The sequence below is a fragment of the Rhinoraja longicauda genome, chromosome 33 (assembly GCF_053455715.1).
Source record: "Rhinoraja longicauda isolate Sanriku21f chromosome 33, sRhiLon1.1, whole genome shotgun sequence".
Classification (NCBI taxonomy): Eukaryota; Metazoa; Chordata; class Chondrichthyes; order Rajiformes; family Arhynchobatidae; genus Rhinoraja; species Rhinoraja longicauda.
Genome location: NC_135985.1, coordinates 1,277,308 through 1,290,675, shown reverse-complemented (window position 1 = coordinate 1,290,675; position 13,368 = coordinate 1,277,308). Strand labels below are relative to the sequence as shown.

Genomic DNA, 13,368 nt, shown 5'->3' with positions numbered 1-13,368 from the left:
TGGACAAGCGAGTCTGAAGAAGGGTCTCGACCCGAAACGTCACCCATCCCTTCTCTCCAGGGATGCTGCCTGTCCCGCTGTGTTACTCCAGCATCTTGTGTCTACCTCTGGCCAAGAGACTCTGTGCATCTACATAATCTCATCTTTCTGGTATAACACACAAAGAATTCAACAACATTCCAGGGACGCACAGGTTTGTAGGTTCATTGGCTTCTGAAAATTGTAAATTGTCCCTAGAGTGTAGGATAGACAATAGACAATAGGTGCAGAAGGAGGCCATTTGGCCCTTCGAGCTAGCACCATCATTCAATGTGATCATGGCCGATCATTCCCAATCAGTACCCCGTTTCTGCCTTCTCCCCATACCCCCTGACTCCGCTATCCTTATGAGCTCTATCTAGCTCTCTCTTGGAAGCACTGAGAGAATTGGCCTCCACTGCCTTCTGAGGCAGAGAATTCCACTATAGTGCTAGTGTGATAGTGCTAGTGTACGGGGTGATCGCTGGATAGCACTGACTCGGTGAGCTGAAAGGCCTGTTTCCACCCTGTACCTCTAAACAAATTTAAAGAGCCAGCTGTTTCTGTGGAACTAACCCTTCCTCTCATTAATTCAACATATCATTAATTGTGTGGAATTTAAGTGTTCTCGTAAAGGCTAGAGATTTCTCGTTGTGTGTTTGCAGTGTTCTGTAAGCTGTGGGGAAGGAATCCAGCGCAGAGATTGGGTTTGTCAGACACTCTCCATGGCTGGGCAACAGGTCACAGTAGACCAGGCCTCCTGCAAAGGCCCCTCCAGACCGCCTGCAGTCCAAGCCTGCACCATGCCTGCCTGCAATAGTAAGTGCCCCACTTCCGTAAGTGACGCCTGAAGTATTTTAACCAAATAAATATCTGGTGTTAAATGCAGAAGAAGCACACAGTAAAATAACAAACTAACCCAAAATAACTGAATGTTGTGTTCTGGGCCACGGTAAGGTTCTGTTAGTTTTAGGCGATGAGAACGGTGCTCATATGTTCTAGGAGCAGAATTTGGCCATTCAGCACATCAAGTCTACTCCAGCTTTCCCTCTCCCTCCTAACCCCATTCACCTGCCTTCTCTCCATAACCCCTGACACCCGTACTAATCAAGAATCTGTCAATCTCCGCCTTAAAAATATCCATTGCCTAGGCTTCCACAGCCGTGTGTGGCAATGAATTCCACAGATTCACCACCCCCTGACTAAAGAAATCCCTCCTCGTCTCCTTTCTAAAGTTACGTCCAGTTATTGTGAGGTTATGGCCTCTGGTCCTGGACTCTCCCACCAGTGGAAACATCCTCTCCACATCCACTCTATCCAAGCCTTTCACCATTCGGTAAGTTTAAATGAGGTCCTCCCTCATCCTTCTAAACGAATTGACCAAAGGTTTTAAAGTGTGATATGGTCTCATAGCAAAGTAGGCTCGTTTCACAGTTTACCCCATTTGTTCATTGTAAGAATCATATACAGATGTTAAAACATTCAGATCTACGAAAATGTTCTTTTCATTAAGTAAAACAGATTTGTGTTGCTTGACAATTATTTTCCTGGATGATTACCAGCCTTCATGTGCCAAATGTCTGCAAACTTCAACTCCTGAAACAGTTCCAATAGATTTTAAGAGCTATTGCTTACGTTTTAAAAAATACATGAATAACTTCATATGTGTAGATTCCAGACATAAATACCTGAAACTCTACAACTTTTTCATATATCTTGTTCTTATCAATTTCTCCTCATTGCAGAGTTTTACTGAGTCAGGAGTGTTAGTCTGAATTGCTGAGTATTGCCAGTTTCAACACACGACTCCAGTGATCCTTGCCCACCTCATTATCTATGTGCAGTCCCTGTTTCGCCTTGGGACCTCTGTCATTAAAAAAAAAAACACTTACTAATGTGTTTTAGCTCCCAAATCAAGAGAAGCTAAGGAATAATCCAGCCTAGTTTTCCCCTCTGTTGCAGGTGTTCATAGAAACTGATAATGGTAGATGCATGAATATTGTATTACGGTCTCAGAGGGTCTGGGTTTGGCCCCATATCCAACATATCCCCTTTGACAGAAGGATAGATGAATTTTCTATCCACCTCATCTTTTTCAATTATTTCCCATTTTCGCTTCCATGTGTGAAAAAGCATTTGTGTAATCCGTGAGCAGATTTTCACAGTCATCTTTAAAATGACATTGAATTAAGTCGCTTTCGTTATCAGATGTAATCAACTAAAGTTATTAGCTGCCTTAATTAGTTTATTTTATTTTAGTGATACAGCCCTAGAAACAGGCCTTTAGGCCCACCGTCCACGCCGACGATTGATCTCCCATTCCCACTAGTTCTGTGTTATTCCACTTTCTCATTCACGCCCTATGCACGCGGGGTAATTTACAGAGGGCTAATTAACCTACAAACGCGGGCATCTTTGGGATGTGGGAGGAAACCGGAGCACCCGGAGAAAACCCGCAGACACAGGGAGAACGTACAAACTTCACACAAACAGCACCCAAGGTTAGGATTGAAGGTGGGTCTCTGGCAATGTGAGGCAGCAGCTCTACCTGCTGCACCACTGTGCACCCAGTATTGAGATGATGTTGGTTGCTTCTGGCATTAATCTTTAGGCAAGGGTCTAAGAGGAAGTCTTCTTGATAAAAATAAATCAAAAATCATGCATCGTTTTCACCACTTTGCTATTGAAGATAATTCCTGTATATTTATGTCTTAGATGTAAGTCTCATTCTAGACAATTCTTTAACATATATTTGTGTATTTCCTAGAGGTTAGAAAGGACAAAAAGAACAATGTTTCTCAAAAGCAAGTTGTCCGTGAGCCACAGATTCTGGGCATCCACAGAGTCTATATACAAACCAGGCAAGAGAAACGCATCCACTTTAGCATTGGAGGCCGAGCCTACCTCCTTCCAAAAACCTCCATAGTCATCAGATGTCCCGTGAGGAGATTCCAGAAGTCAATGATCAAATGGGAAAGAGATGGCCACCATCTACAAAATACAAAACAGATTGGAATTACGAAATCAGGATCACTGAAAATTCACAGGCTTGAAGCGAAAGATATCGGTGTGTACAGTTGCATTGCAGGACCGACTCGAGATACCTTTGTCCTCAAGTTGATTGGCGATGATAACAAGTTAATCGAACCACCTTCTTTCGTCAAATCTAAGACGAGACAAAGCATTGGGCCAGAGAAGATGAATCACAACGAATCCAACAGACTGGAGGATAAATGGACCCAAATCAGCAAGATGTGGCACAATTGGAGCAAAAAGAATGAGTTATCTGTGGATGATAGCCAGACAAATGACCACGTTTTCCTACGCCTACTTGGAAATCATTTGTTTTCAAAAAGAAAGGCTAGTTTTGCAGAGTTCTTTGACTCGCAAGAGTTTTATAACAAACACCCTGACAGCTCTGTATCGCAAGGAGCTTATAGTATGGATACCAAGCAGTTTGAAGAGATCTTACGAAATATAAGTTTCAGGATTGAGTCTGGAGAAATACCTGAAGATTTTGCTTCACAGCTGATGCACCAGTTGGCGGCTGAAGTATCTCGACCCCAACCAACGGTGGAGAAATGGAAAGTCCCTGCCGACGATAACGCGTCCAACTCCAAATTACTAGATAAGGCTCCGAATACATCTGAAGCTTCTACAGTTAAGGATGTACATCAACACAGGAAGAAACAAAAGCTTCCCACAATACTGAGAAAGACCCAGCTTCCTCTTCTGCCTCAGAAAAACATGAGTGTTGCAATGGGAACCGTGGCTTACCTGGCCAGTAACACACTCTGTGTCACATTCCTCTGTCAATGTATCGGCAGCCCTGAGCCTGATGTTTACTGGACAAAGGATGGTGCGCCCATGAAATTTAATACAAGGTATGCAAGCTCAGTGTTATTGTATATTAATGTTTGCTAACTGTGGTGTTTTCGAGAGGGATTCGCGATGGCTCATAATTCATTCTATTCATCAAGAACATTAATGACATTACGTTCCACTGTACAAATGACACGAGCATGGCCAAGCTGTCAGTCAGCCGTGCAAACGTTAGTCACAACTATCTTTAATTTCCCCGTCTTTCAGTGAATGACTGAGAGATCTTTTTTAACAGCCACAAATATGTGGCTTTGTTTAATTGTAGGAAAGCTTGTAAATCCAGATGTTTATTTAATACACATGCTAGAATGGAAAGCTATTCACTGTCATTTTACATAGTTATCACAGCAACTTGTTTCCACCAACTACATCCTTTAGTAAATTTTGTAGCATGAATTATTGGAGTTAGCAATAAAGGATTTGAGCTATCTTCTACTGAGAAGTATCTTGTCATTGAAGTCTGTCTTCAGATGAAACACTATGTTGGTGAATGTGGTTTTGCAAAGCCCCTTTCCCTTTTTTCTTGAATGGCGGTGCTGGCTCGAAGGGCCAAATGGCCTCCTCCTGCACCTATTTCCTATGTTTCTATGACTCTCAGTCTGAAGAAGGATCTCGACCCGAAACATCACCTATTCGTTCTCTCGCCAGAGCCGCTGCCTGTCCCGCTGAGTTACTCCAGCTTTCTGTGTCTGGCTTATGTTTAAACCAGCATTTGCAGTTCCTTCATTCACTCTTCAATGTGCGGGTTCAATTGGGTGTAAGAAAATAACTGCAGATGCTGGTACAAATCAAAGGTATTTATTCACAAAACGCTGGAGTAACTCAGCAGGTCAGGCAGCATCTCAGGAGAGAAGGAATGGGTGACGTTTTGGGTCGGGACCCTTCTTCAGTCTGAAACGTCACCCATTCCTTCTCTCCTGAAAAGGGATCAATTGGGTGATGAGCAGTAGACAAAGCTTGGAAAGTTTTGTAAAAGGATTGAAGTTAATTCAGTTGATTGGCAATTGCCCCTAGTGTGTAGTATAGAACTAGTATACGACGATCGCTGGTCGGTATGGACTCGGTGGGCTGAAGGGCCTGTTTCCATGCTGTATCTATAAATCTAAAAAAAACTAAAACTAAGTCAGATGGTTGTGGACTCCAGTTGCACTCCCACTCTTGGGTAATGAATAGAAACACCAGATTCACACGCAGAGGGAGTGTAATACAGAGAGCCCACTGTGGCACAGCTTGCAGGGATATGTGGAACTAAGGCCCTGTCCTTACAGTGTTAAATATTTTAAAGTCCTTTTTACAAAAAGATGTTCCTCTGGGACACAGGAACTGCAGATTCTGGAATCTTGCACAGAAGACAAAGTGCTGGAGTTACAAAGCACTGTAGTATGAAGAAGGGTCACGAAATGTCACCTATCCAGTGATGCTGCCTGAGCTGCTGAGTTACTCCAGCACTTTGTGCCTTTCCTTGGTAAACCAGCATCTGCGGTTCATTGCTTTTACTGCTGGAGTTACTCAGCAGATTAGGCAGCATCTCTGGAGTACGTGGATAGGGTCGGTACCCTTCATTAGGACCCCTCTACTGTCCTGTCAACATTTCGGCATTACTGAATCTGAAGTCTAAAGCAAATTACCTTTAGACTTTAGAGATACAGCACGGAATCAGGTCCTTCGGCCCACCATATCCGCACTGACCAGCATCCACCCTGCACACTAACACTATCCAATGCATACTCGGGACGATTTTACAATTTTACTGAAGCAAATTAACCTACAAACCTGCACATCTTTGGAGTGTGGGAGGAAACTGGTGCACCTGGAGAAAACCCACGTGGTCACAGGGAGAACATACAAACTCCATACAGACAGCACCCGTAGTCAGGATCGAACCCGGGACTCTGGCGCTGTGAGGCAGCAACTCTACCGCTGCGCCACCGTGCCGTCCACCTGATCACAATCATGTTGCTACTTTGGAGACTTGTTGAGTTGCAAGTTGTGTTTGACACACAAACTATTACAACAGCACTGAGCTGCTTGTGTGATGTCCTGGATTATGAAAGGTGCTGTCAAAATACTTTTCTTTGTTTTCATTGTTTCTTTATTGTGTTTTATTTTATAATTACTGCGTTTTAGTTTGATTAACCGAAGATAGACACAAAATGCTGGAGTAACTCAGTGGGACAGACAGCATCTCTGGAGAGAAGGAATAGGTGCCGTTTCGGGTCGAGACCCTTCTTCAGACTGTCCCGTCCCACTGCGTCACTCCAGCATTTTGCGTCTATCTTCCAAATAAATTACAGAACTTGCTAAACATATCATTGACATAAAAATGATGCAATGGTTTGCTAAATATCTCTCTTAGTCATTTCTAGACTTGGATATGTGAAACTTCACATGTACCCACGATGGAAAAGAGAACAGCTTAATTACTTGATTCATTTTGAATGGATATCCAATAATTGTTAGGTTTTTATTAGCAAAGTCAATTTACTACGTTGGATTATATCCAAATATTACTGTAATGAATATTGTTGCTTTTAATCTCTTAACGTGAGGATATGCCAATATTGGACAGACCCAAATATTTAGCTAGCAGATTCCTATGTTGCCATACAGGTTACTGGTGTGTAGGTGAGAGTTTGCTGCATACTTAAATGAAAGAATGATCCTCTGCAGTTCTCACTGTGACCTTGTTGGCTGCAGCATGCCAGACTGCTCTTATTCACATGCGAAACTCATCAAGAACAAGAAAAGTAAACATTTAAAACACGTTTCAAAAAGATATGATTTTCTCGCACTGGTACTATTTTTTTTGTAAACTCCTAACCTTCTCTCATTGTTCTTGTGTTGCTGATGCAAGGAACTGTTGCAACGTTTAAGAAACATTTAGACAGGTACATGGATAGGACAGGTTTAGAGGGATATGGGCCAAACGCAGGCAGGTGGGACTAGCGTGGATGGGGCATGGAGCAGAATTTTATTGACTGAACGTCTATAGTAAAGATGAAGGAACGGAAATCATTCACGAGTATTTATTGACTGATTTGACTGACTGACGTTATTGACTGAAGAAGGGTCTCGACCTGAAACGTCACCCATTCTTTCTCTCCGGAGATGCTGCCTGACCCGCTGAGTTACTCCAGCATTTTGTGTCCACTGTAGGTGGGGCATGTAGGTCGGTATGGGCAAGTGTGGGCTGAAGGGCCTGTTTCCAGGGCCTGTGTGATTCTATGGCTCTCTCTGGCTTGCGTACATGCAGAGTATACATGTGTTCCCTGCAATAGCTGTCATAATAGCTTCTAGCTCTGACTAGAACTATTCCAACTTAAAACCAGCAGAAAGTCACCACAGCTGCGTTCACTTAGATAATAGTGATGTTAATTCTTACAAAAATAACAGGAGGTTAACTAAATTCATGTCCAGCTGTATTGAAATGCAACATTTCCAGCATTCAGGTGGACTTTAAAGAGTTGGCACATGCCATAGAGAGACACTAAGTGCTGGAGCAACTCAGAAGGTCAGACAACATCTTTGAAGAGAATGGAGAGATGATGTTTCGGGTTGGGACTCTCCTTCAGGCTGAAGAAGGTCTAAAGAAGTGTCCCGACCCAAAACGTCACCTATCAAATCTTCTCCAGAGATGCTACCTGACCATGTTGGCCAGTGTGGACAAGTTGGGCCGAAGGGCCTGTTTCCATGCGGTGTCACTCTATGTCTAACTGTAAATCATACAATCTTCGTTTTAGTTTAGTTTAGTTCAGAGGTACATCTCTTAGACTTTAGACATACAGTGTGGAAACAGGTGCACTGTTCCATGCTGACCAGCGATCACCCTTACACTAGTCCTATCCCACACACCAGGGGCCATTTACAGAAGTCAATTAACCTACAAACCTGCATGTCTTTACTCGACAGACTTTAGCCTTTACTTTAGACATTAGACCTCACAGGAACAACGTACAAACTCTGCACAGACAGCACCCGTAGACAGGATCGAACCCGGATCTCTGGCGTTGTGAAGCAGCAACTCTACCGCTGCACCACCGTGCCGCCCTGAGATATTGAGATATTTAGTTTAGAGATTAGTTTAGAGATGCAGCGTGGTGATGAACATAAAATGAATAATGAATTCAGCAAAACAATTCTCAGAGAGAATCCCAGCTGCTTTATAAGAGGTTCTGTAAATGCAAATGTTTCATTTTATCATCTACAGTTAATGTTTTAAGATTGTTATATTTAATGTAGTAATAATAATGTAGAACAATGATTGTTTTAGCTCAGGCTTCCACCATGGTTCTGTAACTTCCTGCATGAAGGATGTGTTGAGCATCTTTGTAGGCCGCATCTGTACTTTCTCACGTCTTTTCAACAAACCTTCATGAGGGTGTTATCCCCAATCCAGATTGAAACTCGATCTGATGACAACCATGGGAATTCTTTGAATGTGTTTGCAGGTTTAAAAATTGCAGTCCATAAGTCATCACCCTAGGAACCTTACTTGGAAAAAAGGACCCAAAGTGCTGGAGAAACGCAGCGGGTCAGGCAGTATCTCTGGGGAACATGGATAGGTGACGTTTCATAGAGTGCTGGAGTAACTCAGCGGGTCAGGCAGCATCTCTGGAGAACAAGGATAGGTACAAAGTGCTGGAGTAACTCAGCGGGTCAGGCAGCATCTCTGGAGAACAAGGATAGGTACAAAGTGCTGGAGTAACTCAGTGGGTCAGGCAGCATCTTCTCCGTGACTTCTCTGTAGTTTTAAAATGTAGGAATGTTTACTATCAATACAGTTGAAAACCCAACTGCTGAGCTGCACTTGACTGAGTCCTTGGGCAGACTGCAGGTCTTATTTCAGTTTTAAGTATCTCCTTGACTAATCTTATTACACTTATTTGGTTTCCGTTTCTCAATGACAGTACTGCTGTTCGGTAACAACAATTTGCAATTTCTTTAATCCCAAGATAAAGCCAACAGCCGTAAGTGCAGTCATTTACTGCATTCTGCTGTTCAGGGTTATATAAACCAGACTTCAGAGGATCATATAACATATCTATAAATATCAATAAATAGGATTTTAGTAGTATTTCAACATAGCATTTGTCTGAAATAATGAATTGCAATCTGCACTGTGTGTTCATCATGGTTGGATGGGGACTTTAGGTTGTATTTCTTGCCATTAGACGATTAAGTAGGTAATCTAAGTGGTTTGTTTTTTACATGATTGTAAGACATAAATTAGCTGAAAGAAATTGGAACTAAAAACAGAAAATGCTGAAAACACTCAATGAGTCAGGCAGTATCTGTGGAATGAGAAAAAGAGTTTATATTTCAGCTTGCAGCTGGTTCAATCACAGCTTACTACAGTTTTGAAATGTTCACAATTGATTTGAATTGAATTGAATAAATTTTATTAGCCAAGTATGTACACATACAAGGAATTAGCCTTGGTGCTTTGCTTGGAAATAACAACATGATATACATTGGACAATTAAAAATAAAACATTATAATTTTAACATGTGAAGAATGAAATAAAATACCAGAGCAAAAGGCGGCTACAGATTTTTGGCTGTTGAGTAGAGCTACTGCTCGTGGAAGAAAGCTGTTTTTATGTCCGGCTGTGGCGGCTTTGACAGTCTGGAGTCGCCTTCCAGAGGGAAGTGCTTCAAAGAGTTTGTGGCCAGGGTGAGAGGGGTCAGAGATGATCTTGCCCACTCACTTCCTGGCCCATGCAGTGTACAGTTCATCAAGTTATTCAGAGGATTTTTTGGGCGGCACGGTGGCGCAGCCGTAGAGTTGCTGCCGTCCAATGCCACAGACCCAGGTTTAATCCTGACTAGTCCTGATGAAGAGTTCCACGCCTGAAACGTTAACAGTTTCTCTTTCCACAGTTGCTGCCTGACCTGATATCTCTTTTTATTTCAGTTTGCCAATGTCTCTGCATTGCTTTGCATGTCGGTTATTGTGGAATAATCTGGTCGGTGAACATTTGTAGCTTACAATGGAAGTATGTGATGGATAAACTCCTCTGACTAGCAGAGACGAGATAGTTCACCAAAGGACAGTATTGATGAGGTCAGGTTCTGTGGATCGGAAGATGGGAGAGTTCTTTGCGAGGATGTGTTGGATAGCTTGAATTCTCTCTTGTTCTGGATTTCTGTCTGAAATTGCCTTGTACTTTTGCAGGATACGATTGCTAGAATCTGCAAGACTTCAAGTCCAGAATGTCACAAGGCAAGATGCAGGTCTTTATGGATGTACGGTTACCAATGAACTGGGAACAGATAGTGAAACTTCATTATTATTGTATTCAGGTAAGTTGATATTTGGATTAACAAGGTTATATCTCAAAAGTCATTTTCTAGAACTATTTAACAAAAAATTCCATGGATTCTTAAAAGTATTCATATAGATATATATGTATATATATATATATATATATATATATGAATACTTTTAAGAATCCATGGAATTTTCTGTTAAATAGTTCTAGAAAATGACTTTATATATATATATATATAGATGCACACACACACTTTTTTCTAAATGTGTGTGTATGTGTATATATATTTAAATACATGTATGTGTATGTGTGTGTATACCCACATATATTAGGGAGCATTTCGACAGCTTAGGAATTAATTTCACGTTGCCATTTATAAATGAGAAAGTAGTCCACCAATTGTGAAGGCTGAATTGTTAATTTGTCTTTATCCAGACACTAAACTCTGAATAAAAGTATTTATGTAAGTGTGTGAACTTTGCATGAGCTGTGGCAAAGAAAGAAGGAAGGTATTTCTGAAGCCTTAGAGCTGAAAGTCTCATCTTGACCTCATGAGTCTCATGGTGAAATTGAGAAGAATAGATGGCACCCTGACAGGGAGGTGGGATGGGAGGAGGTGAAGTGGAGATAACTGTGGGAGACAATGGTTTATGGAAGATATGTGTGTGGCACATCTATCTCCTGAGATGGACACAGAGAGATCCAGGAAAGGAAAAGATGGTCTGACGGAAATCATTAGCAAAAGTGATGAAAGGTGATGATCTTCAACAAGGGCAGGTAGCAGTCATCAATGTATGGCAAATTGCTGCATAGATTGCTCAGTGCAGGTCAGGTACAGGAACGTGCTTGAGCAATGAGATCGCACAAAATACTCTCTTAAAACATAACGCAAGTTAGATAGACCAATCAAAATTGCCATCTTAGCAAGCTGCTGAATATAAACACCAGAGCTTTGAGCCAAGGCTAAACAAAGATAATTCCTGTGAAGTTTTACAATGTGTAGCTGCTGCATGAACACAAAGTGTTTGAGATGTCACGCCTCAGACTGGTGAATGTGGAACGAGTGTGGACATTTTGGAAAGGTGAACCTTTTGTGTGAATTGCAAACGGATGTAGCTTCATTATTCTCCATTACACCCTCCATAACTTTAACATAGTGACTTCCCACCAATGTTTCAATTTAAAAAGCAACTTTTAAAAGTCTTGCAGTGATTTAATGAAGTTATGCTTGCCTTTCTTCGTGCTTTTATTTAAATTAGCAGGTAAATTTGTGTTCAACTTAAAGTGGGTGGAGTTGCTGCCTCACAGTGCAAGAGACCCGGGTTCCATCCTGACTACGGGTGTTGTCTGTACGTAGTTTGTACCTTCTCCCCATGACCCGGGTTTTCCCCGGGTGCTCCGGTTTCCTCCTCCCAATGACGTACTGATTTGTCTGTTAATTGGCTTTGGTAAAGATTGTAAATTGTCCCCAGTGTTTGGGATAGTGTTAGTGTGCGTGGATCGCTGGTCGGTGCGGACTCGGTGGGCCGAAGATCCTGCTTCCATGCTGTATCTCTAAACTAAACTAAACTAAAGTAGATGTGCAAGAAATTCATCGATGGCAGTGCTGCAGGTTTGTAACTTATGCAATCTCTGTGTTGTTGATTTGTCAACAGAAATCCCGACTATCAAATACTCCAGAGAAAATATCACAAACCTTACAACGTGGCACTTAGAGGTTGGCATTGGAAGCAATTTACTGGCCAGACTCGGGGCAACGATAATCATTCATTGCCCGGTTGAAGGTAAATGAAACTGAAGGGATTATTTGTATCATGTGTTAAATAAGAGCATTGTGTTCTTGGTTTAAGCAATTTCATGCAGGATCCGCATCAAGTGGCTCATGAATCTCTGATTATCCTCTGCATTTGGTCTCAATCTTTACAGCTCTCCTAGTTTGTTCTTTCCTCCATAGCTCCTCTCTTCTTCACAAACATTATGAGAACTGTCTCCACCATTATTTCTGAGCTGACAGCCTAGGGTTGCCAACTTCCTCACTCCCAAATACAGGACAAGGTGACGTTACTGCCCTGCGCCCCACGTAACCTCACCCAGCCAGCGGCCACGTTGCAATGCAACCCGTCGCCCGGCCCGGGCGGCCGCCATTGGTGCAGCGGGAGCACGTGGCCGCTGGCTGGGTGAGGTCACGTGGGACGCGGGGCGGTGACGTCACCCTTTGTCCCGTATTTGGGAGTGAGGAAGTTGGCAACCCTACTAATACGGGACAAGGGCGGTCCCGTACGGGACAAACTAATTTAGCCCAAAATACGGGATGTCCCGGCTAATAAGGGACAGTTGGCAACCCTGAGACAGCCAGACCTACTGCAACAATCACCCGCAGAAAATAAGTTCTTCTCACCTTTTGTTTTTTCGCGGAAGATTTCTATTACCTTGAGTTACTGATTCATGAAACAATGGAAATAGTATTTTCTGATTTTCCATCAGATTATTTCATTTTCTCATTCATGTACATTACAATACAAGTTGCCATTTAAAAGTACTTCATAATCATTAAACGCCGGCAGGTGGGACTAGTATAGCTGGGACATGTTGGCCGTTGTGGGCAAGTTGGGCCGAAGGGCCTGTTTCCACACTGTATCACTCTATGACTCTATTGAGCACAGGAGTATGTTGTTAAGAATATAAAAAGCAGTATATAATTTTGCAGTCTTTCTTACTAATTCTTTATATATTGCAGTGCCTTTAATCTGCCTATCATTTTGATGAAGACTTTGATAACTTAATCACCAATATTTTGATTATTTAATGCATCGCATTGCGTTCCATGCGGCTTTAAAAAAATAAATATATTAAATTATGTTCCATTCCATAACATTGTCAAGTCCCTCTGTTGATATATATGGTGCTAACTACAATGCTTCACTTGTAAGCTTTGTTTTATAAGTGTGCTGCTCTGAGATTATACGAGTTTTCTGTATCCAGAGAGTCTTTATTATGTTATTTGTTTGAACAGGTGTTCCTGAACCAAAGATTACTTGGCAAAAAAAAGATGGTCTGTTAGGGAACAACTCTGTTCTACTGCAGAATGGATCTGTGGCGCTGACGAATGCAAGAGTCACAAATCAAGGAATGTACACTTGTACGGCCATAAATGAAATTGGACAAGCAACTATGTCAACAGTTATTAAACTAACTG

General features: G+C 42.0%; 1 protein-coding gene across 2 annotated transcripts in view; it reads left to right on the top strand.

Moving 5' to 3' along the window:
- The window catches only part of adamtsl3 (ADAMTS-like 3), a 327,965-nt gene that overhangs the window by 276,085 nt on the left and 38,512 nt on the right, over positions 1 to 13,368 (top strand). For both annotated transcript variants that reach the window (XM_078427555.1, XM_078427554.1), the window contains exons 20-24: positions 684 to 837; positions 2,786 to 3,902; positions 10,076 to 10,203; positions 11,828 to 11,956; positions 13,186 to 13,368. In XM_078427555.1, coding sequence (XP_078283681.1) covers positions 684 to 837; positions 2,786 to 3,902; positions 10,076 to 10,203; positions 11,828 to 11,956; positions 13,186 to 13,368 — 1,711 coding nt within the window. The remainder of the gene's footprint in view (positions 1 to 683; positions 838 to 2,785; positions 3,903 to 10,075; positions 10,204 to 11,827; positions 11,957 to 13,185) is intronic.